The 27,709-nt window shown below is 45.9% G+C and overlaps 2 protein-coding genes across 4 annotated transcripts in view; one reads left to right on the top strand and one right to left on the bottom strand.

Annotated features, from left to right (window-relative positions):
• Positions 1-27,709, top strand: part of LOC149328788 (venom metalloproteinase antarease-like TtrivMP_A) — a 105,750-nt gene that overhangs the window by 56,075 nt on the left and 21,966 nt on the right. Inside the window, exons 1-5 of one of the 3 annotated variants that reach the window (XM_089561830.1) lie at positions 13,065-13,683; positions 17,495-17,658; positions 17,752-17,841; positions 21,020-21,152; positions 22,117-22,164. In XM_089561830.1, the coding sequence (XP_089417956.1) occupies positions 13,623-13,683; positions 17,495-17,658; positions 17,752-17,841; positions 21,020-21,152; positions 22,117-22,164 (496 nt within the window). In that variant the 5' untranslated portion in view covers positions 13,065-13,622. Of the gene's footprint in view, positions 1-13,064; positions 13,684-17,494; positions 17,659-17,751; positions 17,842-21,019; positions 21,153-22,116; positions 22,165-27,709 lie in introns of those variants that run through there. The other 2 variants (XM_089561827.1, XM_089561829.1) reach the window with 2 other exon arrangements.
• Positions 23,020-24,292, bottom strand: LOC149328790 (uncharacterized). The gene is made up of 2 exons (XM_089561139.1): positions 23,399-24,292; positions 23,020-23,163 (listed from the first exon to the last, which is right to left on the bottom strand). Exons 1-2 carry the CDS (start codon positions 24,290-24,292, stop codon positions 23,020-23,022), a joined length of 1,038 nt encoding a protein of 345 aa, XP_089417265.1.

Below are 27,709 nucleotides of genomic sequence, written 5' to 3' on the forward strand. Positions count from 1 at the left end.
CCGAAAAGCCACATTTGACGCAGCTCTTAGGATTGGCGACGACCGCCAGGCCCGAGGTAACCTTCTGAGGGTATTCTGCATGTGGGCAGAGTCGTGCGTTGGTAAATAAACGATCTAGATGAAACTTCCTTTTTCTACTGCACTGTTTAAGGAGCGTAAAAGGCCGCAAAGAAAGCCAGTGAAACGAAGTGAGCGGGAAAGAGACCTAAAATTGGCACGCGTTGACAACGTGACTGATGGCTGCTAACCTAATGTTTCATGCGTGTTCCTTGCAGGATAAAAAGAAAACTGATGCTTTCTCTGCGTTAGCTTGGACATCTCCAGATGTTGATAATTGTTCTGTTCACTCTAGTATTATAAAAGTACAAATAACAGCCGGATGATTTGTTCTCTCGGGACAGATTTTAGTTTCTGTTCAACAAGATTGGCAAAATTCTAAGCGGTCCTTTTCCTTCTAGAAGAAATATTTTGATAAAAAGTTACTAAGCAATTACTAAGCAAAAGTTACTAAGCAAAAGCTACATGCAATCATCACCCCCGGACGCGAAATTCGGAGGTCGCGGGTTCGGATGCCACTGGCAGCATGTGGTTTTTCTTCTGCTTTTAATATTAACCCTTTTATAACAACTACAAAGTTAAAGGAAGAGACATCCCCTATGCACCTTTGTTTTTGTTGCTGTTGACGTCCGTCATTTGGCGTAACAAGCACGTCTTTTCATTAACTTGTCTGCTGAGTAGTTCATCGAGGGGCTTGTATCTGGCAGTCTTGATGCCCTAGGTAGCGTAAGAGGGTTCTCGCACAGCTTCCGCCCCCACCATTTACCAGGTTCTTACGTGGAAATCGCGGCAATGCAGGACGCACTACGTCCGCCGATATGGAGGACGAAGGCGCTGGTAAACGCTGTCAAGGTTCGCTTACTCTACACATACTCCCAAAAGCAGCATCTTGCACAGGTATCGCCGCAACGCAGTTGGTAGAGCACCGGATGCGAAATTCGAAGTTCATAGTTTCTGATCCCACCGGCGGCTTGCGGTTGCTTTCTGTTCTGCTTTTGTTAATCTGCAATTGATAAAAAGTACATAAAAAGGCATTCCCTATGCAACTTGGTTGTGTTCGCTGTCGGCTTCCTTTATTTCTATTAAGTTTTTGAGCGATTTGAACATGTCGCAAGCAGCGGTGAATGCTTTGAAATCTATGAATTACCCAGAGCTTAGATATACACAGTCCGTTGAGTTCCAAAAAAGACTCATTATTGGACCAGTTGAGTTCAGGACAGTTTTTGCCAAGTATCTGCTCTATCGATTAAGGAAGAGTCGATTGTCTACGGCAATACCACATATCAGTTCTGGACATTTCATGTCAATTAAGAGGAGAACGGCTTCTTACTGTGAAGGGTTTAACGCTCAGTTGTGGAGTGAGCGGCGTCAGCAACATTATGGACGTCAATGACGCAGAAAGCAGGCTCGATGGCATCAACTGCTAATACTTTTGGAGACATCCAAATGCATTTGGAAATATGGCAGTGGAATTTACACTCGTTTAATAAAAAAATGACCCACGTTATATAACTCTTCATTCCGAACTGCCATACTTCACCCGACGTCATCTGCCTTTAAGAAATAGGAGTGCAATCCGCCACCCTAACAGGCTACTAGAGAAATTTTGATCCTGATTCATCACGCGTCACTGTGCATGTATCAAAATCCATAGCCACTGTGGCCCACCCTGCCTCAGTTACCGGGATTGACAACATATTGCTGGAAGTCCTTCAACAAATGCGGGGTGAAACACAGCACCGTTATATTGAACCTTCATAGCCCACCTCGTGCGCAACATCAACAGTTTAGAAACGTACTCCAGGAATGTGCTCGAACAGCAGGCAAAAACCAGCTTGTAGTAGTTAGCGACCTGAACGCGCCCCGTACGGCCTGGGGGTATACATAGGACGCCAGAAAACGCACTTTGTCGTTTTAAGCAGGAGAGAGGGAAGGCCTAAAGCTAGTCACGTACTTTATGACGCCAACCAAAATCGGTAACAGCGCATGTATAAACACCACTCCTGATCTATCTTTCACAAAGAACGCTACTAACGTCGCACGGACCAACCTCGGTGAGACCATAGGGAGCGATCATTACATCCTGAGTACAGCAGTATCCGCTCCCAAGCCCAGATGTATCATATGGGATGCGATGATCACTAATTGGAAAGCGTTTCGTAAATGCCCCCCCCCCCCCCCCCCCCCCCCCCCCCCCCCCCCCCCCCCCCCCTTAAGGAAGGATCATCAACATGACAGAGTAGACGCAACACATACGAGATTCTGATGCTTCCGCTGCACGGCCGCCACTCCCCAGGTCGAGCGAAATCTCCTACAGTTGTAGGAAACGGGAAAGAAACCCAAAAGACATTGGAAACTGCAGAGACTGAATAATCAACTCTGCCAGCGCCTTGCTCCGATTCCGGAGGAAACACAGCAATATTCTACTCAATTTGTCCTACAAAATTGGGCACAGTGCTGTTCCGTCTTGAAAGGAACTTTCAGTACTGCTCAAACCTTGCCCATTCTAAGCATTCTTATTGGACCCGAAAAAGCCAAATAGGCCAGGATTCGTACATTCTAAACAATAGCTCAACACTTTCGCGGGACCGAGAAGGAGCTCGAGGACGCTTTGTGGACGCGTTACATTAGCGACACTCGAATACGACCTTGCACAACCACCTACAACGGTCTTCCAAGCCCCAATAACAACAGCCGCGGTGCAAGCCTCATACCCTGCACCGCAGCGCAACACTGCCCCTAGCGCGGATAAAATCACAAACGCTATTATTCGTAACCTCAATCATGTGCGTATCAAAACCATCACCGACAACTTCAATGATGAACACTGGGAGGAGGGCATTGTACCTCAGGATCCCAAGCGCGGCAAGTGGCCGTCATTTGATTCCCTCCGGGCCCGCTACCCTAGCATCATATTTAGGAAAACTCTACGAGCGGGGGTCATCCACACCCGCCTCCAAAATTATATTGAAGACAATGATCTCTTCCCCCTACTACGGTTGGATTCAGGCCAGGGCGTTGGACACAAGACGCCTTCGTGCTCCTGCCAGCAGAAGTGCTTACTAACATCCCCAGAGGTAAAGAACATCTGGTCTTGGCCTTACACATAAAGGGCGCCTTCGACAGCATATCCCACGAGGCGATCCTTCAAGCCATAAATGACCTTAACGGCGGAGAATAGGTCTTTGCCTACGTGCGTACTTTTCCCACGCGCTGCATAGCCATGATAGACATCGGTCAAACCTGCTCCGACGTCAACGATATGCCACACAAATGCACACCCCAGGGAGCTATTATTTCTCCCCTGATTTTCAACATTGCGATGCTAATGCTGTCGCGTGCACTACACGGACTTCCAAATGTAGGCTTTACCATATATGTGGATGATATAACTGTATGGGCCACAGAGGGGTCCCTGTGTCAAAAAGAAACCACCCTACAATCAGGATCCCGGATCGTAGAGGACTTCGCCTCTCAAAGCGGCCTCCACTGCACCCGGAAGAAATCGAGGTCATACGAGTACATTACCCGAGATACGGCTCTCCATGTGCCATCAACCTCACGATCAAGGTTGAAGCCATCAGGGAAGTTAAGCTGAACCGTATTCTTGGTCTTTGGATACAGAGCAACCTCCGTGTTACCCACACCGTCCAGACTCTAAAAACCACCGCAAGCCAGATAGCTCGCATGATCAGCCGCATTACCAAGCATCGCCAAGCAAATTGAGAAGACTCTCTTCGGCTGGTGCAAGCACCGGTACTTAGTCGAATCATATACGGACTGCATTTTCACGCGCTAACAGAGAGACGAGCAGTGAGTTGGCACCGTCATAAGGGGGGTAAGCAAAATGGCCCTTAACCTTCCTCAAAACACCTTGACGCGGCGTCTCACCGCACTAGGACTCTTCAACACATTTACAGAGCTAACAGAAGCCATTCATGCATCTGAAACACTAAGACTTCAGACCACCCAAGCTGGACAAGCTATTATACGCCGAATAGGCTAAGTTGCAAGCGTTCGCGCACTAGATACTCATCCTCTCTAGAAAAATAACACAAAAAATACATGAGCGCGGCCCGGATATCGAAATATATGCTTACAGACAGGCAGACGACGAGCGCGAGTATCCCACCTACGCAGACGCCTAGCCAATTCCCCGAACGTGGTTTATGTTGGCGCCGCAGCATACCCAGACCATTCTAAATATGCAGTAGCGGCAGTGGACCATAACTTCTCCACTATATTTACTGCTTCTGTAAGATTCAAAACACCAGCAGCCATGGAGACAACCGCCGTGGCTATTGTCATTAGGCATTGCTAGTTCGAAGGCCAAAGCGCTCATGTGATAAACTCGCAACAAGCGTGTCGAAACTTCCTGAGAGGCCGAGTTTCCAAGCACGTCAGCCGGCTCATGGGCACTACAACCCTCACCAAGCACCACCAAATCACCTGGAACCCAGGCCACGAGGGACTGGAGGTTAATGAGAGGGCACATGCTGTTGCTCGAGGCGTCATCAACCGAGCGGGGCGACAAACGATGCCCGCTTTTACCCCTCTATCTTCTGGGTATAACGATGTCTCGAGTTTAAGAATCTTCATAGAAGACACTTCCCTCCACCTCATAGCATTTTAGACACGTCAGACGCCGTCTCTTGGCAGCAGATACGGACGAACACATTCGCAAACCTTCATACACCACATCTCAAACACTCATCTCGCTCTACAGATGGAAAACACATCTTTTTAGTGGTGGGAGGTGCTGCTGACCAGAGATATCCTGGTGGACCAACGGGCCCTCATACAACATGTCCGCAGGGCAGCTGAAGCCAATGGAGCCCTCGAATGAGGACCCCACAAAAAAGTTCGCCTCACTCGCCTTCACTTTATTAAAGTTTTTCCTCTTCCTCCTTTTCTTCTACAGCATGCAAGCACTAGTGCATCGATCGCGGAAGTACAGCCGGCCAAATCTTTAGCTGGTGTGCGCGACGGCCGCTTTTTCTGTACTCCTGCGCTTCGGAATGAAGCAGACTTGCGGAAACCTCAATATTAAGCCCGGGCTTAGTGAGCCTGTGCTTAAATTTGATATTTTCTAAAGTTTGCTCCGTCATAAGCTGCAGGAGCACGGAAAACGCGGTCGTCGCGCACGCTAAAGATTTTGCCGGCTGTACATCAATATGGGTGGTGAACATCTTGAAAATAAATTGTTTCTCTCAAAGAAGATAATTCACACCGATTAATAGGTTACAGACCAGGAGGCAAAATATAACGTACATTCCTCGTACAAAAGCTGGAACATAAAAGAATGGTGAGGGGCACGAGTTCCCGTTAAAGGGAAATAAACTGTGCATATACCACAGAGAAGTTGAGCATTTGCCTCAGTAATGACATTTTTTCACAGGGGCCTCGGCACAGAGAGTAAAAAAGAACAGCGTATAGATGCTAACTTTCAATTTTATTTTCACATGGCTGTCTTTTGTATAAATATTACTATGTAATCTAAAGAAAGAGCCGAGAAAGCCGGAGAGTCTCATCTTCATATCATGATAGCCATAAACAGGAAAGAAAGAACACTCTATAAGAACTGAAACTATTGTTGTTGCAAGAAGCACGCGTAATTAAATTTATTGTTCGCGCCAACCTAGAGATAAAGGCTCAGATTTTCAGAAAATACACAGAGAATTTAATCCCCAATAAGACATCCAGCCGCGGGGTCAACGCTGTGCCAAGCCAACGATAACAATCAGGATGAAACCAAAGTGTGAGCTCAAATGGCTGAAGAGAATATGTAACGCGACCCGCACTATCATGGCTATGCCTTAAGATTAAAAATATTAAGGCCAAGTTAAAAAAAAATGGCAGTGGTTTAGCTCTAGTTAAACCTGGTAAATCGCGTTAACAATGTTTGCCGCATTCTTCTGGAGATTGTTCGGCGCGTTGCCTTCGCCTGGTAGCATTGCGGCGTTCCTGAGCAGTCAGGTGTTGAGATTCATCGGTGACCGATGACGTGGAAGCACTCTGCGAGGTAGAACGTTGTCGCCAAGCTGCATCCTTAGCACGACGCTTTGCAAGACTTTCTTCACGCTCTTCTGGCGTCTCTTGTGCACGTTGTCGCTTTCTCGCTTCTTCCTGTCGCTGCAACCTCTCCTTAGAGGACTGCATAGCAAAGCCTTCAAGCCAAGGCAGGCGCGCATTTATACACGTTTTACAGCGCGGGAGCATGGGCGCCCCATATTTAATCACGTGACCATTCCTCCACGCTGCCAGGAAGTCCACAGAACGCCATCGTCCGTTCGGCTGTACGCCTTACTCGTCGGTAGATTTTTTTGTGTGGAAAGGAAATGTATCTGTCTCGCATATCTCGGTGACACCTGAACCCCGCCGTAACGGGAAGGGAAGAAGATAGGGGTGAACGAAGACAACGTATTCACTCGAGCTGGCATGGCGGAGTGATTAGCATGCTCGTCTCGCCCTCTGGAGACCCTGGTTCGATTCCTCAACTCAACCAGTTTCCTACTCGGTGTTATTTATTTATGTGGTCTGACTAGAATTTAGGCTAAATGCTTAACCGATATCATTCGAATGCCATCGATGCACAGCGCGCCAATGCTGCTAACGCCGGCTTCGAAGGCCAGAAGTGGCGGACCTCCTAGTGGCGGCATCTCTCGTAGAAAGAGCAAACTGCTTGGCGCCGCTTCCGCGCGGCTGCCGACGGCGCTGCTATCTAGCGGAGCGCGGCTGAAGCAACGCTGTTCAAGGTCATCCGTCCCTACCGACCTGGGCTACGCGATGAGGTGATACCTGCAGTAGTATTGCTAACGCATTAGAGCAAAGAACCAACGACAGATATAAAACAACGAAAATCATACATATAAAACCCCCTAGAGCACGGAAGGTGAGGAAGAACGAATAGAAACTTGGTCGTTGCGAACATTTATGGACCTATATAAAGAGTTAGGCATCCTTTCTCCAGAGCAATAGGAGTATAATCACATTGCACTGGTTTCAGGCGCATAAACGAACACTGCATTGGAATGTTAAAAGGTTGAACTCCGCTTTAGCAAAAAGAGATGCATGGATCACTCCGCTGGATCAACTGTTTTTGCTTAACGATGTTCTGCTTCCTCATAGCTATTTAAGGGGCTTCCTGGTTGCTGTTCTAGGGTTTAGTTTTTAGTACTCATTTTCACTCGACTTCATCGTAGCCTGCTCTGATAAATTTATTGCCAATTTTAGCTTGTAGTTCGATTGTGTTCTTACTGAATGTCGAAAATTATAAATTGGTTTTGAAGAAAGGAAAAGACGCAGTAGCTGTCTCACATATCCCTGAGGATACCCGAACCACGCATTAAGGAAACGGACAAAGGAGGGTGTGAAATAAGAAAGCAAGAACTTAAAATTTACATTTAAGTTGTTTCTGGGGAAAGTAATTGGGCCGCGTTTTGATGGAGGTGAAACGCAACAGGCGCCCGTGTGCTGTTCGATGTAAGTGCACGTTAAAGATCCTCGGGTGGTCGAAATTATTCCGGAGACCTCCACTAGGGCAGCTCTTTCTCTCTTTCTTCTTTCACTGCCACACTCTCAATTTACCAATTTACCAGTATCTGTCTCGCATATCTCGGTGGACACTGAACCATGCTGTATGGGTAGGGATAAAGGAGGGAGTGAGAGAAGAAAGCAAGGAAGTGGTCGAAGGTTATTCTTGATTTTTTTTGAGCTAGCAGTAAGACGTACACTGAGCCGAAAAGCCCTTGTTCGTCCATTAGTTTGTGCGGCCCTCGGTCTGGCCTTGATGAGACTTAAGTACACACCTGGCAACCTATCCGCTGGATTATCAGCGAACTGCCCTCGGCGGAATGTTCAGTTCAAAGAATGACTGTGGCTAGACGCTCGTCGGGAAGAGCAACTTTTGTCGCAAAAGCCGCACAGGTGGCAGCACCTACCGTCGCGGAGGAGCGGCGCGTTCCTAGCCGTTGCACGATTGTGCAAGGAGTGGTACGAGGACTCCTAGGGGCATATGAGTCTTTCCCGACTTCGCGACTCATCCCGACTTTACACTCATATTTTTTTATTTATTTTAAATAAATAAATAAATAAATAAATAAATAAATAAATATCAGTGTAAAGTCAGGAATGACCAACTTCGTATATATGTGCATTATACCATTACTGCTGTCGCTTGATATTCTTATGGTGGAGCTTAAGTGCCCAAATGTTCTCCAAAACTCACTATGTCAGAAATATTTCAAGGCAAATAAGCTCTAGTCTTTTTCTTTGCCATTTCTTTCAACATAGCTGTTAAATTCTCCTTGCAGCGTAAGTCATAGGTGGTCTGTTTTCGCTTCCATCGTCTACATCTCAAGGCTCTAATGTACTTTTGCTTATTGCTTGTTACTTTGCTACATATACAAATGACTCCTCCGTAAAAAGAGAGTTAGAGCTTAGCGCTCTCAGTCGCGGTTATTTTCCAATTCTTCTTTGACTGGTGGTCCCCTTTTACTAGTAGTGACTGACCTTAAAGAAAACCATCTTGCACTTGTCGGCACCCACTGCTACGCGCGGCTCCGCTGCACACCATAATGACACTCGTACTTTCAACACGACGATCAGTTCAAAACAAAACGCTCAGAGGTCACCTACATAGCCGGTCGTAAATATAGACAATTTATATTGCCATGAAATCCATCGTATGTAAAGAGGGCTTTTTGTCTAGATTTCTTTTCGCCCATCCTAAAAACCGCATCTTTAAGTGGGTCATTTTTTTCAGCACCTCAAAAAATGAAAAGCTGTGTAAGATACCAAATCCGTGTCCAGTAAACAAGAAAATCAGCAAGGAGAAGCTTAAAGCGAAACTTTTTTGTGCGGAACGGGTTTTATATACTTTTCCAATGCAATGCGGTAAAATCTTCACAGACGAAACAGGGAGGTGTCTAAATCGAAGGCAACGCGAACACAACAAAAAGACGCAGGAAGTGGTAAAGGAAGTCTTGCGGAGAAATGACGGGAGTAGAAGCCAGGCGTTGCATTTGGATGTTAAATTAAATCAAGTTATCAAGTTAAATCAAGTTAAATTAAATCAAGTCGAATAAGCAAACACAGGACATCATGGTTTCCGCACAAATCTAAACTGCCGAGATTATTGCGTGAGCAGTACTTCTGTATTGCTTACTATACAGGAGATCGTGCTTTGTGATGGCGCGTTCAAAACGTAGAAAATTTGGTGTAGTTTTACATGCAGGATGATAGGAACGTGAGATGATATAGACCAACTGTCATGGTTTGCAAAACTTTGTATGTTTGCAAAGAATTAAAAGTCAGTTTAAATTTCGCACGCATGGTCTACTGTTCGTTTGGTGCAGTTTTCGAGAGCTTCATTTATCCCCACGTTCAAGCAGTTTGCCCAAACAGCCATCGTTATGTATCGCCAAAGGTGGGTTTGATGAAATGCCGTAACAAGCGTTTATTTGCGTGCAAAATTTTTTATATAAATGAAACATATTTACTCAAAGATCTGGCACGGCGCGGGTGCGTTAAGGGAGAAGTTGGGGTCCCATTTCATTAATTCTTTTGTGTTCAGCACACACCTAGAAATACGGAAGAAGATATTGGAAGAGCGCAAAAAACCTTATAGCAGCGTTCTATAACTCAATAATTGTAGCAACAGATAATAGCATTAACAGAATAGTTGGTTTGGTTTGGTTTGGTTTATGGGTTTAACGTCCCAAAGCGACTAAGGCTATGAGAGACACCGTAGCGGAGGACTCCGGAAATTTCGACCACCTGGGGTTCTCTAACGTGCACTGACATCGCACAGTACACGGGCGTCTAGAATTTCTCGTCGAAAGAAATTCAACCGCCGCGGCCGGCATCGAATTAATAGAATAGTTCTGTTTGTCCAACCAATGGACTACAGCAGAAACAAGCTGGCTTAAGCATTTTCCTGCTTTATATGACCGAGCCTTTTGAGGCACGACAGAGATTGTGCTTGAAGTAGATAGTGAGCCATGAGCATGCGAACATGGCAAAAAATAATAACCCGAAAGGGAGAACATGATGAAAATGAGCAGGCATACTAAAAGGAATAGACCTAATCTTGAAAGAGGCTATTCAACAAGGATAGTAGTAATAGTTTCATTTCAGTTCATTCTGAAACCATCCTAAATTGCTTATATAGCCTGATATGAAGGAACTACGAAGAAAACGTATATTAGAATTTTCGAGAGCATAGACACACCGCTACAAACAAAAGTTCTACCGCTTTTGGCAAGGCATCACAGTTGAAGAATGTTTCGCTTCCTCGAAGGATCGAACGCACCACCATTGGCTGCCCGAGGAGGTAATTCTATCACCGAATATTGTTAAGACAGCCAGCAGATGGTACGTTGGCCGGCCTAATTAATCAACTACTCTAAGTGTGAATGGTGTCAATGCATTTGAGGAAACCACCAAAATGAAGTAGGTTTTAAACTTCCAGTAATTACTAGTCACCTTGAACATCAGAACCACCACGAGGCAACAAAGACCACCATCACAGCTTGCTCTGAAACCTCACTGCAAAGAAAATAATTCATCCTATGAAATAAATCGAACTTGATACCCCCGCTTGTTCGGCGCAGCCGGAATCTAGTCCGGCGTGGGGACATCAATAATTAAATTAAATCATATAGGTTGTTGTAAAGCAACCCGGCTAATTAATTAAACACTTTGGACGAGCGACAAGCTTAACGCGCTGGTCCTTTTGGCAGGTGTGAAAAAAATTATAATTGAAATGAAAAGTATACGAAAGCTGTGCCCTCTTTGCCGAAGGTAACCGGGGATTGGTCCTTTGTTTTGCATTGTTTCTTAGCCGCGTAGCGAGGCACTTATGGCATCTCTTAAACTATGAATTTGTGTAAGGTAAGGTGAACTCTGCAGGTCAACCATACAGCGAATGGCATCGTTCCAGGATATACTAACCGAGTGACGGCTGAGGCGTTGGGACTCGAGCCAATTATCCAGACGTACGGCGACATATTAGAGCAGCTTAGTGGACTAAGAAGGATCTATTCCCCACCCTGTATCCAACTCGCTAAACAGCAGAATGTAAGTTGGAGAAAGCTCCATACGAACACTTATCCATGCTTATTTATTCTAAACAAGATACACCCCTCTGCATACAGTCCCGCATGCTCATTGTGCGGAGAGACAGCCACATTATACCACACCACATGGGGATGTCAACACAACTCTGCAGTCCCACTCATACAGAATGCCACGCCGGAATAGTGGGAGGTAGCGCTGTCCAGGTGAGAACCCAGTGATCAGTTTTCGCTTGTCAAACGGGCCCGGGATGCGGCAAACATTGCAGGAGTCCTGGACTGTTGTTGTTGGGGTGACTGGGGCGAAGGATGAAAAGAAAATTGCACGGGCCTGCCTACTGGCTCGAGCCGAGCCACCACCGCTGCCACGTGCAGATAGAGGAGAGTTAAAAGATCAGAGGAAAGAGAGAAAAAAAAAGACGCGCGTCGCAGCAACAACCGCGTCCGCCGAAGCGGACGCTGCTGAAAAAACAGATAAGCTGCCGAAGCCGCGATCACTCCCCCACCTCCCCGCGGAGTCCTGGACTGCAGACTGCACACATGAAGCCTCACAAGACGCTATGAGCAATGCAGAAACGCTTCGTTCCTCTCTCCCCCTTTCTCTGGAGCAGCATATTGTTTTATTTTATTGTATATGCCATTCTGAGAGGGAAGTAATGTGCCATAAATCATTTTTTCTACACAAGTTGTTGTCAATACATGTCATATGACAATACTGACCGTATTGAGCAGCTGGGAAGCCTTTTTATTGGTAGACACGGCTTTTCGCAACTTGAAATACATGCGCAGGGACTTGCCTACAAGTAGAAAAAACTAACATATTCATCTATTAATGCAAAACGTAAAGCAGATATTTTTGGGAGAAGAAAACCATCTCATTGTAAACTGACGTATTTCATGAGACTGGGCAAGGCATCCTTCGTTAGGGCTGACAATAGAAGCCAAATTCCTCCAAACAGGACCCGTATCAGTCGTTCGAAACCGGTAGAACCAACACTATATACGTCTTGAGCAATATTGCGAAATTATAAGTTCTTTGAGCGTGGTATGCTGAGAGAATGTTTCACTAGGTAAAGGTAACAAGACAGTCCTTTGGGCCCGTGCCGTGCGGAGTGGGATATTGCTTGTTTGGAGCGTAGGGAAGGGAGAATTTCGAGGCAGGGTACAGGGTGGCTAGTGCAGAGGAGTCCGCTCACCACTGAAGAGGGGACAAAAAAAACGTCACCTTCACTTTGCTGCCTTGTGTTTGGTGCATTGCCAGTACAGCATCAAACTGCAGGTGGCTACCGAGTGCCTCTGTGAAGTTAAATTAACCATGACGTCATGACACTCTGTCGAAGCCATTGGCATGAAGAAGGATAGCTGGGCGATTTCGCAATAAATGTTCATTCGAAATGGTGTAGCCTAAAACACGAAAAAGAAAAGTAGAAGAAGACACGCATGAGTGTTGCCTGTGCCTGCTTATTTTGACTTCCATCTGCTTCGAGCTGTACAATCCACAATAATCTGCACGGCCTCTTTTGAGGGGTATTTGACATTGCCTTCTCTCAAGATATCGCGGGCGTGTTCCTGCATCTTTGGGGTCGTGTTTGCTGAAGGGCATTGCAAATGCTTTTGATCGAGCTAATCTGTTCCGAAATTTTTAAAGGTTTGATTATCTGAACCTAGTCACAAGCACTCTTTCCGTCGATCGCATAATTTCGATACGCAGCACTGAGAGATAAGTGGACGCGAGGCAACTTTTCCTTTCGTGCCACTGAAATATCAGCAACTCCTCGTTGATTGTAACGTGCGTCATATACCTACGCCATTTCGGTTGACTTCTGTAGTGGCGCTAGCTCGGTGAGAAGGCATGCAAATGCTCACACATAGGCGGCAGGCGTAAATTGTGTCTCGCTGAGAGATTTTTGCCTGTGCACTTTTTCTCAAAAGGAGGTACCTAAAAAGAGCAGTATTTTACGAACGCCCTGCTCTCTGCTAGAAAACGATCCTATATGTTTTTTCTGTCGCTCTTAAAGTGCTTGTGACGCATCGCAACGCAGGCGATGACACTTCTACAAAAAAAAGTTACCAAAATTTGACCTCCCACGGCCGATAGAACGCGCTTTTCAAAGTTCTTAACACCACTCTGCGTTCTGGACTTCAGGAAGAAACGCCATTTCCTTGTAGACCAACGAAATGCGTCAAAAATTTCAATATTAGAAAGGACATCTACTCGACAGCTTACAAATGTGGAAATTTTACTTTTCGCTCGGAGGTCACTGTGAAATTGCAATAAAAAGTGGGAAAGGTCCCAACAGTGATACTTTGCGAGAGCCAGTCTACAAGGCAGTGTGACGACAATCGAGGTGACTCCCAGAACCATGCTCTTCAAGGAAGTAAAGGTTGTTTTCACAAAAAGAAACTGATATAGGGGAGAGCTGGGAGCGCATAAAAGCAGTTTGTGGGAGCAGACACGGCAGTGTGACAGTTTTTTATAGAACACAAGAGATGCTTCTTCCACACTTCGTCATTTTTCTGGGTGCATCATTCTATGCTACAGCTGAGAAAGGTGAGGTGCTGTGAATATGATTTAGGCTTCAAAATGAGCTTTTTTTGGCACTTAATCTGGAAAACGACATGCGTATCGGAGAAAAATTTTTGACGGCTTTTCGTGAGCATTTCGTTTGGTTGCTTTTTGAGAGGCAGAAGGAAATACCTGACTGTTTACTTCGTTGCCCATTAGTGTTCGTACTTTCGAGTGTACGCTTTAGTATTGTAAATTTTATGAATGCGATGTTGATTGCCTCAGGGCCTAAAAAGGTATGTAATGATAGATGAGGATGTCTAAATAAATGAGCGAAGGTTCGCTGATCTAATGAAATGTCTTCTATGTAATTTGCAAGGAGCAAGGGTTGCCCGAAGCGTCGCAGATGTCTATTTCTCGAACCGAAATTTTGGTTTCTGCGGATTCTGTGTTTGGGATTTTCGCAAGGGCTAAAAAATGTGTGCTCATTAGGGAGAACGAATCGAATTCAGCAACAATATTACTTGAGCGATCAGTGCAATAGCTATTTTCTAAAAAAGACAAAAAAATTACCACCGTCATGCATGGTCTTTCCCGCCCGCAATTTGTGTTTTCGAATAGTTGTTTGAAAAATGTGCCTCGTCCTAAAGTTCATCCGTTAGAGTATTGTTATCGGTGTTCCTCAGGAGCTCGAAATGCTAAATAGAGCCCACCAACACCTAGGACAACTCTTTCTAGCAGGAGGATACATCAGCAGAATACCGCGAATTTAGCATTTTTGTCTAGAACATATGCACGAAATAAAATCCTTCACTTGAGTGATACGATTAACTACAGGAACATTTACCGCACCTTCTGAACGCGGAAAATTTTATGTTCCTTATTGTTGTATAGTTATTAATGGCAGCATAAATTATCTAAGCCCTTCCCCCACGCTCGAAGCAAGTGAGTGAGTAACTGTACCTAGCTGAAACATCTCTGTCTTCAGCTTCACAAAGAGTGACCAACGAAACCAATCTCTAACAGCCTTTCCTTACCTGATGACAATTAGCGTCGCAACTACAAATGATGCTGTTGGGTCCCAAATCGGGTTTCTTTCAGAGCGCAGCGCGTCACGGGCTTCCTTGTTTACAGACGGCTACATAGAGATGCAGGTTTTTCCAGAAACTTTTCACCGCGAAATCAGCATTACACAAGCTTCCACAAAAAAAAAATGTTATTATGGGCATTCTGACCAAATGATTTTGTGAGCGCAGAGTGGTGCGATGGAGGTAGGGAATGATGGCCTATAAAAATGAAGACAACGAGAAAGAGTCGCTCTATTGCCTCTTTCACTGTATCTCTCTTCAATCCAAACTCATACCTCTTTTCACTCGCTGCCCTCCTTGTGGTAGGCTCCCCCGGTGTTGCTCTCCCGTGTGCTTTTCTTTTGCCTCTAGTATGTACAAATGTATAGCAACCTTTGTCTTCCAATTCTTGACCGATCCCCCAGTGTGGGTATGTGCCATCTTTCCAAAAGCTAAAAACAACTATAACATCACCTCCATAGCCGGAGAGGTATGAACTAGCGCTCGCATTGGTGTTGCCGCTGTCGGATCGAACAGTGGAGTGCGAGAATGGGAGGAAGAGCGCGGGGGAACAAGCTCTCGCATCGCAGCCGCTGCCCCAAGCAAGCGGATTAGGGTGGGAAGGAAAGCTAATGTGGAAGTCGCGCAGCTTCAGAATCCATTGCTAGAAATCCACGCTGAAGACATCGATGCGGGACAGCGAACTAGCACAGCCTGCCGTCTGCACGCTGAAGGCCAGTTCGACATGTCAGTGCACTCGCTGCTGTTGAGGGCGGCCTGGCTGCTGTGTTCGATGCGGCCGAGGGACCCCCCGAGCCTGTGTCCATATCGGGTCAAGGTGTCCGATACGTTGGCACTGGAGCAAACAGACCTACAGGCGGTATGCCGGACTGTACGTCGACCACCGCTGGCTGTGCATCAGTTGCGCGAATACAAGGCGATAGCCAACAGCATAGAGGCGCCATCATGGTCACAGATGGAAATGTTTGAAGCCTGCAGTTGCTGCTCCGAGCTGAAAGCCTACCGCTATCAACCATGGACACGCCAGGGAGGCCATCTTTGCCACATCGCAACCAACATGAAAGCTTGGAACAGTTTCTTCTGGGCCGTGGGGCTTGAAATATAAGAACGCGGCCTCGAAGCTCATCCTCGTTCAGGCGAGTGACGGCGCTTGCACGAGAAGCCTCAACATAACGAAAGACAGGCTCCAAGCCGCGACACTTCTGTACCATCTCCTGACAAAGCACCGGTGCGTTGGGGAAGTCACAATCAACGACGATATCCTCACCGGCCATGAAAAAATTATCTGCTCCGCAGTTCGCGACTCGCTGGCGCCCTTGCAGCGACTGTAATTTGCTTGACACGGTTCAAATCGCTCAACCTGTCCGTGAAGTTGCACGGCCACTTGATAGCCGATATTGCGCCACTCCTCGTCGAAACAGCTTCCTTGGAGACGCTTACAGCTTTGGAGGTCTGTGTGTATCCTGAGGACGCCAGCACCTTCCCCAGAGTATCGCGCACATGTCACTCGCGAAGAAAATTCTTTGCGGAGGCAGCCCGCTCTCTGGCTCAAGGATAACTCTAATTTTCATCGCAGACATGGTCACTTAATATAAATCGTACACATCTCATTGTTAGTACTATAATGATCCATTTTCATTTTCATACATTGCCCTCCTCTTGTGCACTCTTGCTGCTTTTATACCAATAAAGGTGCTTTCCATCCTTAAAAAAAAAGAAAAAAAGAAAAAAAGGGCCACAAATTGGGCTTATGCCGCACGAGGCGGACTTATGGTATTATCTAGAGATGCAAAAAAACACTCATATTATAAAAAAATATCAAAAAACAAATTTTAAATATTGCTGGTGACGCAGAACTGCCCCTGATAACATATACTCCCATGTCAGTGTTCTCTTTCTGTGTTTTATTTTATGGTTTTTGTGGCTACTACTTTATATTGTCGCTTTTCGGAGTTATGCGGGTAGCTTTTTCGTGATGTCTGCTTCCTATCATCTTTTATTCATCAAGTTCTCTTGAATAACTACCTTATTCGTTTCATAATCCCCTCTTTATTTGAGAGTCGGTGAAATAATAAAAATAACAAGCATATATAAAAAGTAGTGATATTAGAGCCTAACAACCTGACAAAAACTCTGTCCTGAAAGTTCAAGTACCTGCGCTGGCACATCATTTTTTTAGTCGTGCGTCGGTCCTTGGCATACGCGAATGAAATAGTGCAATTCCACTGGAAAAATCATCTGTCGCAGAGATACCGAAGCACTTCTTGTTGTTATCTTGCGATTAGTTAGATGTAACGTCAATCTCGGTGTCTAGGGCGTCGCACGTATTTAAGCTTCATAAAAAAATCGCTCGAAGAAATAGCGGTCCCGTTGAAACCAAGTGGCAGTCGGCCTTGCTAGACGATAAAGCCCGCGTATACAAGCAACAGAAAATTTCATCGTTTATAGTGTCGATAACCGACCGTCCCTTTGGGTAACGGAGTTAGTTCATAGGGGCGGGAAACAGCCGGAGATTGCAGACTTTAACTGAAAGCATGATACATCGAAGCCGCTTGGTTATGATGCAGAAATCTGAGGCCACACAAGGCTAGTTGAAGATCAGAAGGTAGTTCATTTCTACTGAGCAGTTGGGCTGATAAAGATGCTGTATTTTAGTCAGAAATGGCACAGTACACGATTTCTCGCTTTTATAGAGTTGGGAAACGCTACATTAATATACTGGAGATATCTCAGTGCCGCAATATCTATTTCTTTTTCCATCAATGCAGAGCATGGCATCGTCTACCCTAGACTTCTCACAGCGAGAGGAGAGAGTGGACAAACAGTATTGAAGATAAACGACAATATTGCGCTGAGCCTAGAAAAGAGTAAAGTGTTCTCTGGAGACTTTCTCTTATACAGCGAAGAAAATGGGGAACCAATCCACTATTACGTGAGTATACCTAAAGTCCTCCGAACAGAATCAGCACAAAACAAAATATAATCTTTCCTCTAAAACAAAGAATGTGTATTTTTTCTTACCCAGATGAAAGAAGACGATTACGAAAAAAATTTGTACCACGATGAGGAACATCAGGCCTCATTGTTGGTTGACACTGATGATGGCGTTCAAGTTGTGAGTATTTTCGCTCCATTTCCATGTAAGAATTCTACAGGCACTAAGCGCATAAACGCGATATACACGGTCGGTCAAAAGATTACAGTCAATAGGGCTTGCTTTTGAACAGTATTGACCGGCAGTTGCGACAACCTTGAAGCTCTAAATATCTGTAGACGGTAGAAAAGGTATCGATCTAACCTCTGGAAACTTTGATAATTTCATCGGCACCTTATATGCCACGAAAAAGACAAGAAAAGCAGACCTTGTGACCTGGGAGCTTTTGACCAGCCATGTACACTACAAGTGACACCTGTGAGATTTATTCTTCGTTGTTCTGCCTTAGTTTTAGTCCAATGGAAGCAACGCGCAACCATCGCAGAGAGAAAAGAGAGGTGTTATTAATGCGTTCGTTTATTTTAACCTCTTTCTTTAATGCACGTTTCTTTTGGGGCTACTTCTGAAATGCTTGCAAATAACTCGCCGACACGTTGTTTTTGTTTCTAGTTTGGTGCAGATGACCACTTGATATCAAATTCCTAAGCTTCGCGAACATCTGTTCGTAGTGTAAGGTGTGGGTTTACTTGGAGAAGCTTCGGAACGGGGGCAGGGCCAACGCAGTCCGAGAACACCTTGCCCAGTCGGGAGCGTGCGCTAGGCGATGGCCGTGCGGCTCGCGCGTATGTCCGTCTTCTTAACAATAGCCCGCGGGTAAAAGAGCTGGCATCCTAGTGACTTAAGGGGCGGACGAGACAGCAGGATTATAGTAAAGCTCTAGGGTGTCTTGCCGCGTTGGCAGTTTGGGCAAGTTGTACTTTCGACGCCAGTGGTATCGGAGGCGTAGGCTCATGTACGTCTTGAAAAGGCCCGCGTGACCACATTGTATGTCTGCGTGAAAACATGAGCAGAAGTTGGACTGTAGATGTCGAGGAATCACGAGGAGCCATTTTTGTCAGTCAGAATGATAATTACTTCGATAAGCAGGTTGTCTTGATTCTGAAATTGTGAAGCTTGACCGCACAGGGCGCACAATAGTGTAAATACCCATGGGTCCAAGAGAAAGTCGTCAAAAGCCCTAATCCAGGGGTCCTTGCGCTTTTCAGAAGACAGTGTAGTAATTTCGATAAACGGCGCAGGGGTGTCGATTTCGTAGAGGCTGGCAATTTCGGCTGCTAGCGGAGCCCTTGTGGTTGTTGCTGCCCGACCGGCAGACGACATGGATGTCATATTCTTGGAGATGCAGCGCTCGTCGAGGCAGGCGGCCGGAAGGATTTTTCAATGCATAAAGCCAGTAAAGGGCGTGATGAACCTTAAATGTCCATTGAAGAGGAATATGAACTCGTCTTTTGGCCGCGGGAACTCGATCTAGACGTTCCCAGCATTCTTAGAAACTTTGATTTATTATCCTGTGCGGAGGATTTTTCTAACTAAATCGGATGAACGTCCGGTTCCCGCCTTTTTTTTTTAATTCCGCACATACGGTGGGAGCAGTCGACCAACGCATAGAGTGCCTTTCAGGCAGTCGCGTGGCGACTTTGCTTTCGCTTTTATTTTGTTCCTTTTAGGTTTCCGTGAATAAATAGGTCTAGTCAGAGACTACATAGGTGCAAATTAGTCATAGGGAAATAAAAATACGCGTGGACTCATTGCTTCCGCCGATCTCTACGTATCACTCCGCCGATGGCAGAGTGTCAAGCCGCCACAGCACTGGGTGATAGGTTGGTCGACTCCTCCCACCGTTTGCGAGGAATTCAAACAAAGAAAGGCGGGAGCCTGACGTTAATCTCATTTAAATGATTGAAATCGGCAGCAAAGGTCAACAATTCGAAGTTTCCAGGAACGCTCGGAACGTGTAGATCGAATTCCAGCGGTAAAAATACGAATTCAGATTCCTTTTGAGTGCACCTTTAACATCTTAGAAAGGACGGCCGTACACGAAGGGAGCTAACTTCTCTAGGGCCCATAAAATAGCAAGTCACACTTTTTCGGTAGAAGAGTAGATTGACTCCGCCCTTGTAAGTATGTGGCTCCCATATGAAACTACATATTCCTCAAATCCACAGTTTCGTTGGGCGAGCACTGCACCGAGACCAAAGCCACTGGCATCCGTATGGGCTTCAGAAAGGGCCTGCGAGTCGAAATGGCACAATATGGGAGGGGCCGCGAGAAGTCGACGCCCGGTGTTGCAGGCGTCGTCACATGCGGCTCACGAAGCCCAATAATCGACATTGCTAACTAGCCGGTGAATCAAAGCGGCAGCAAATGGTGAAAATTTGCGAAAAAACGCCTAAAATAATAGCTCAGCCGTAGGAAGGTGCGGAGTTTCTTATTAATGGAAGGTTTAGGAAATGCAGTTTTAACGCAATCTCTGGCGTGGTCAGGGCGTACATCGTCCTTCAACACAACGTGAGCTAAAATTATAAGCTCACTGACATCAAAAGTGCATTTGTGAAGTTCAGCTGCAGGCCGGCGTATGTGACGCATATCAAAACGCGCTTCAGGCAAAAAACATATGCCTAAAAGTCGGGCGAAAAGATGACTATATTGCCTAGGCAGCATTGGCAGGCCTTCAACTTGAGGTCACATAAAACCGCATTCGCTCGAAAGTAGCAAGAGAGTTACACAGCCACAAAAGTTTTACCTTCAGCTCTTACACTAAGCTGCCGTCAGGGGTCACATACGCATTTTTTGACATGATGTGAAGCTGCCACTGGCATCTGCCAACAACCAAAGCGCAAATCAAGCGAAGGAACGAACACCGCGCCTTGGATACTGTCCAACCAGGAACGCGCACTAGATGACGGCCATGCAGCTAGCACATATGCCTCCCTTGTTCTGAAGAGTATTCATTTCAGAAGACTGTAATATCGCAACTTGAAAAGCACTTCCAAAATCTTCTCGTGATTCAGAATAAAAACCATCTCGGAAGTTCTCTGCCCGGCAGTAAAATATTTCCCACTTGAGTGATTAACACACTGGCAAAAGGGGCATGAAGAATGGAGTCATTTCTTTGAACTCACAAATATCAGGTCTTTTTCGTGTTCACATTCCCTACTCAGCACATGTGCTGAAGGTTTTTCAAGAACTTAACTTCACAGGTCAATTTCTGCTATGCGGCATTTACAACGAAAGCATAGTCTCTCCTTGGAAAGTCGTTGCAACATGATAATATTTATGCCCATGCTCTTTTTTTCAGGAAGGGATTGTTAGCAATACGCTTCGCATCAAGCCGCTGCCAGAAATGGCTCGATCTGACGAAGGCCACATTGCTCATTCGCTCTATGAAATAGAGCCGCGATCTGCTGGTGAACCTAATCACAGAGACTATGGTAATATATTGTTACGCTCACTAATCGCTAAATGAAAGAACCTCTTTTTATGTTTCATGGCGCAGCAAAACTACGGCCTTAAAGCACGAGCTAGCTTCTGAAAACTGCATTAACACCGAAGCATCCGCGGCGTAGCTATAAGTAACTGTAATCATCCAGTTGAACAGAAACAGTACAGCGACCGTAGCAAGTGTTTGCTGCGCTACACTGAAGGTGTTTAATTTTTTTTTGCACCCACTACCAAGCCGCCGGCCGCATTCAGAACACGTTGAAGCGCTAGAAAGGCGAGGCCGGTGATCATTCATTCCATCAGTGCTGAACAATTAAATCTTGTCGACGTTGTCCGACGAGGTAATGCCAGCAAGCAATATATATTTGAAAGGTTCGTATGGGGCTGAGATATAGGTGGAGTTCGTAACCTTTCCGAAGGCGTTTTATACTAATGGGAGAAGGTCGGAATGATAGGTTAGTTCTTCCTGTGTTTCGATGTTTTTTGGGAATGCCGAGCAACACAATATATAGCGCGAAGTATATAGAAAGCAGCAAAGACTAAAATTCCCCTAACTCAAACACAACATTACCGATGGCAATTGAGGCCGGTCCATTGTTGCTAGTGTTCATGCCTTTGATCTTACTGCTAATTATGTGCTGTGTCAGAATTCTGCAGAAGAGAAAAGAGGAAAAGCGAGACCATGCGCATTGTCTGGCTCGAAGAGCTAAAGAGGGTGAAATCGGGGAAGTTCAGTTGACAATAATTTTAAACTAATATTTGAGTTGGGATATCGCTTTCTCAGGGCCAGTCTAGGTTCCGCTATGCTTTCACAACATTTTTTTTTCTGCAGATACTCGCGAAGTCAGAAAAAACGATAAATTTGTTAACGCCTAGAAACAGAGCAGCCTCGCGCTAACACATATGCTGCTTGTCTCAAAGAAATAATTTGTTAAAATGCCATATTTTTTTCAGCTGTATATAACACCACTGGAGATAGCAACTACTCAAGAAATACTGCAGGTAAGAATTTTCCCGCAGAATGATGGGGTAGGTAATGGAAACAAAAATATAGTAAGCTCGGAGGTACTGCCACTTGCAAAAATTGAGAAAGGAAGCAAAAATGTTTCTAAATGTTTCTCTTCCCGAATTAAAATTTCTGCCCATGCCAGCAAAAAAACAAAACACGCAACCTTCACCAGTAAGCAGGGGTAACGCGAACTGCCCTGTAGTTTAACAATAGTATTCAACCTCAAATGTAAGATTAAGTAAGTCCACGTGAAGATTTTGGCCCATATGCAGGCACATTTATCCAAGACACAACACATCTTTTTCATAAATAGGCTTTTTGAGTTACATGACCGCTTTTTTCGGCGTAGCATTGTCAGTGGTTTAGTACCTCTGAAGGCGACTACAATGTGCTAACTAGTATGGTTAACTATCATACTTTTCGATATTACTGTTCGGCTGTTTAGTTATAGGGAGGAGCGTAGTAGCCCACCGTAAGTAATACCCATAAAAATTTTTCAGAAATTCGAAAACCCGGTTGTCTTCGTTGCTGCGGCCCAGGAAACTTTAGCTACGTTGCTATAAAATACATACGCTTTGAAGAAGCTTGCAGCCACAGCAACATCCCCACTGCGCGTTACGCGTCGAAATCGCCAAAATTTGTTCGGGCAAAAATATCAGGAAATGGCGTCAGAACTTTCTTGATGCGGCGGCAAAAATTAGCGTCCATAACTGATACAGCTGCTCCGGTGTCAATCAAGGCAAACGTCACAACACCATCGACTACTACATCAACGACATTGGCGGGGGACGTCAGAGGCCTTTTAAAGTTCGCCGAAGGCGCAGCTCTTGCCTCGGGAACTGCGCTCACTAGGTTTCCGCTTCGTTGGGGCTGACACGGCGTCGCATCGGGGAGATGGAACGGCGCCGCGGAGAATGGGAGCGGTGCGGCGTTGCGGACTGGTTGTCAATTATAAACGAAGATGGTGGCGAACTAGGCTGCATGCGGTAGTGCTGCGTGTACGGTCCGTATGCTGATGGCGTCATGACGGCAGTAGGCGAATAGGTATGATTGCGGCAGTAGGGAGCGACATGTCCAGCAACGCCACAGGCAAAACAAATGGGCCTGTTGTCGCGAGTGCGCCATGGGCGACCGTAGGGAAGGGGGGCCGGCGCCATGTGCGGCAACGATGGTGGGGCGGGAACCCGATAAGACCGAACAGGTTGCGGTGCCAAAGGCGGCAGATACTGTTGCGCCGGAGAGATTGCCCGAGAGATGTGGAGCCGGGCGGGACAGGACGGCGGCGTAGGTAAGCGGGGCAGCCACTGCCTGCTGAGGGACGGGTGGCACGGCATCCGCGATCTGCAAGCCGTCTGCGACCTGTGCCTGGATGGTCTGCTGAAAGGCCGGCGGAAGTGCTGGTGACGGAGCTGGAGGCGCATGCACGAGCGCGAGTTGACGTGCAACTTCTTCACGGATAAACCGTTTGACCTCCTGCATGAACTGGGGCTCTCCAGCGACCACGGCATCCGCGGATAGTACCTCGGCCTGTTGCAACGGGCGACGAGCGAGGATGCGTTGCTTGCGGAGCTCCTCGTAGCTCTGGCACAAGCTGATGACGGAGGCAACGGTGTCCGGCTGCCTGTCAAGAAGCATTTGAAAGGCGTCCTCGTCTATGCCTTTCATAATGTGCCGGATCTTATCGGCCTCAGGCATCTCAGAATTCACGCGTTTGCACAGGTCTACGACGTCTTCCACGTAGCTGGTGAACGTCTCACCCGGCTGCTGCGCCCGCTCACGCAAGCGCTGTTCAGCGCGGAGTTTGCGCACACCAGGACGGCCAAATACCTCGGCAAAGCTCGTTTTGAAAGCCGACCAGGTGGTTATGTCTGCTTCATGGTTGCGGAACCAGAGGTTAGCGACGTCAGCAAGGTAGAAAATAACGTTGTTAAGCTTCATGGTATCGTCCCAGCGGTTGTGCGTGCCTACCCGCTCGTAGGACGCCACCCAATCTTCGACATCACTGTCGCTTGTGCCGCTGAAGACAGCTGGGTCCCGCTGCCGAGGCATGCCAGCGCAGATAACACATGCTGGCGGTACCGATGGCGGCTGCGGTGGCGGCGGTGCTGTGTCTCTCGGCATCGGGGTGGTAACGGTGCCGTTTCTCAGCTCTAGGACGGGATCAGAGTCCACCTCCACCACTTGTAATGGGCTGTTCGGGCACAAAACACAAAGCACGGCACGGCACAAAGCACAAGGCGCGGAACGTCGTTCACCTACAGTCAGTGGCTCCAACAGCACCAACAGGAAGCGCGCGCTCGCCGAGAGCAGTCGCGCTTCCGCGCGGGCACTTCGTCGTCATCGCAATACATATATATATATATATATATATATTGTAGTGTAGCAGCCGCGCTCTCTTACTGTGATTAATATAAGATAAAGTCAGCAGAAATTGAAAAACATAACAAGTTTTAATTGACAACGTTTCGGCTGGAGGACCAGCCGAATATATATATATATATATATATATATATATATATATATATATATATATATATATATATATATATATATATATATATATATATATAGGTACAGTATTACGACAAACGCGACTGTTCTTTTAACGTTTATTTTTCCAACAGTTTCGGGAATGGTATTCCCTTCGTCAGGGCTGCCCTGACGAAGGGAATACCATTCCCGAAACTGTTGGCAAAATAAACGTTAAAAGAACAGTCGCGTTTGTCGTAATACTGTACCTATATATATATATATATATTGTAGTGTAGGAGCCGCGCTCTCTCACTGTGATGAATTGTGGTAGTGAAAGACGACGACGATCCTTATGTGTGTAGCTCGCTCGCAGCCCGAACGTTTGGCTGAACCTTTGCTGAACTTTGCAGAGCGACCTAGGTTCTCCTGAGTCACAACCCCCATCCTACAATATATATATATATATATATATATATATATATTCAGACAAGCCGGCCACGCTTTTTAAAATATAGGGCTGGTAAGGCACAGAGAAAGGTGCTGCGGCATAGTATTACGAATATTAGCGCACTTCAAAAAACTGGAGAATTAGGTTAGCTAGTGCACCGATTGACCATATTCTTATCATGATCATAATTATCAGCGTGACTGCGCCCACTGCAGAGCAAAGGCCTCTCTCATGTGTCTCCAATTAACCCATTCCTTTGCCAGCTGCGTCTACCGTATCCCCACAAACTTCTTGATCTCATCCCGCACCCTAACTTTCTGGCGCCCACAGCTACGTTTGCCTTTTCTTGGAATCTACTCCGTTACACTTGAGGACCAGCGGTTATCTTAACATCGCTTTACATGCCCTGCCCAACGCCATTTCTTCTTCTTGATTACGGCTAGGATTTCATTAATCGGCGTTTATTTCCTCACCCACTCTGCCCACTTGTGGTCTCTTCACGTTGCTCCTATCACATTTTCATTAGCCACCCCATTTTATTTCTACCACCTAGGTGAGCACCGGTAAGATACAGCTGTTACATACTTTTCTTCTGAGGAATATTGTTAAGCAGCCATTCATAATCTGAGAGAACCTGCCTAATGTGCTCCACCCCATTCTTATTCTTATAGTTATTTCCCTCTCATGATCCGGATCAGTAGCCACTACCTGCCCAAAGTACACGTGTTCCCTTACCGCTTCCATCACCTCCCTACCATTTGGAAACTATTCTCTTCCTAGACAGTTGAAGATTACTTTGGTTTTCTGCATGTTAATTTTTAACCCCACCATTCTGATCAGCCAGTCTAACTCACTGATCATGTTTTGCAGCTTATTGCCTGAGTGCCTTTGCAAGGCACTGTCAATAGCGAATCGCAAATTGCTTAGATATTCTCCATTAACTTTTATCTCCAACTATTCTCTTTCCAGACCTCGGAACACCTCGTGTAAACAGGCGATGATTAGCAATGGCGAGATCACGCCTCCCCGCCTGGCATTCTTGCTTATTGGAATTTTATTGCTGCTTTATGAAGTATTATGGTAGCTTTGTAGTTGTTATAGATATCTTCCACTGTTTTCAGATAAGGCTTCTACACCCCGATTCCGTATTGTCTGCAGGGGTGCTGCAGTTTCAACTGAGTTAAATGCCTTCTGTTAATGAGTGAACGCTACACATAGGGTTTAGTTATATTATGCGCATTACTCTATAACCTGAATGATATTGTGAATGTGATCTATGTTCGATTAACCTCTACTAAGACCTGCCTGATCATTTGGCAGATTGAAGTCTAAGGTTGTCATGACCCTATTAGCGATTACCTCAGTAAATACCTTGTAGGCAACTGACAGTAAGCTGATCGGTCTGTAAATTTTGATCTGCTTGACGTGCCCTTCCTTATAAATTCAGGTAATTTTAGCATTCTTCTAATATTCTGGTATAGTTGAGGTCACAAGGAATGGCGTATATAGGGTGGCTAGTTTATCTAGCACAATCTTCTCTCATCCTTTAAGAGATCCGCAGTTTCCTTATCCTCATCATCTCCTCTCTTCCTTTGCATTGCTCGCAAGGTTTTCTTTACTTCCTTCTTCTTTACTGGCGGGATGTCTTATTGCTGCGCTCTACTGCCATTTTCATTAATATGCCACATACAGTCGCTACTATATATATTTGTGTAGAAGGATTCAGCTACTTTAAACATATGATCCTTATTAGTAATGAAGTTGCCTTCATTGTGTCCTATCGGATAGGTCTCACTTTTATCTATGCTTAGTTTTCTCGTCACTGGTTTTAGGCTACCTCCTTTATTTGGACGATGCTCGATTTTTTCCATCTTAAAGTTCGTCTTGTCGGCTACCTTTCACTTCTTTATTAACTTTGATAGCCCTGCCACTTCTATTCTGTCGTTAGGGTAAGACGCTTTCATGCTTTGGCGCAACTTTCAACTATTACTGCCAGGCGGCTGAATGCAATCAGTGATTGTACCTAGCCGGCCGTTATTACTAACCATTTCAGTTTATAGAATTTTGAAAACGTGGTTACCCGCTTGGCTATTGCTCAACTAATTTGGGCCAGTTCTCACGCCATTCGGAGAACACGCGATTGCGGTAGGACGCCAAGCACGGTAAATAAAATCTCGACACTCTGTGACGCACGTACCACGTGACAGTCCGAGGCTCGCCCGTGCTCCACTGCTCTTCGCCACTGCACTGCTCCAGCGCGCGTGGGCCAGACATTGTCACGTTGTGCTTGAGTCGCGCAGTGGCGCAATTCTATTTGACATCGTTATGGACGTTCACCGAAGTGCAAGATTTTTTAATGGCATTGGAAAGGGGTTAAATATGCTTAACCACAATGGCGAGGCTAGTCGAGTTTTATGAATTCTAAAAACAGATACGTGTAACGGCCGGGTGAAAATCCAAATAACTGATTGCAATCTGGCGCCTAACGGCAATGGTTTAAAAGTTCACTACTAGTTTACAGGTCACCAGTTTCCCAGTTAACAAGGATCACCTGTTTTTCATGTCTTGTTCCACCTGGTTTCGCGTCTGTTACCGTAGCTTTAATAAATGTTCTTCTA

Source organism: Amblyomma mixtum, chromosome 9 (assembly GCF_055824585.1).
Source record: "Amblyomma mixtum isolate Tamu chromosome 9, ASM5582458v1, whole genome shotgun sequence".
Classification (NCBI taxonomy): Eukaryota; Metazoa; Arthropoda; class Arachnida; order Ixodida; family Ixodidae; genus Amblyomma; species Amblyomma mixtum.

What these genes read in the sequence shown, in the direction of transcription:
- LOC149328790 (XM_089561139.1), bottom strand. Translation starts at nt 24,292, where the DNA reads ATGCCGAGAGACACAGCACCGCCGCCACCGCAGCCGCCATCGGTACCG. An exon ending in GCAATCTCTCCGGCGCAACA is followed by an intron (nt 23,164 to 23,398) that starts GTATCTGCCGCC and finishes CCGTACACGCAG; the next exon opens with CACTACCGCATGCAGCCTAG.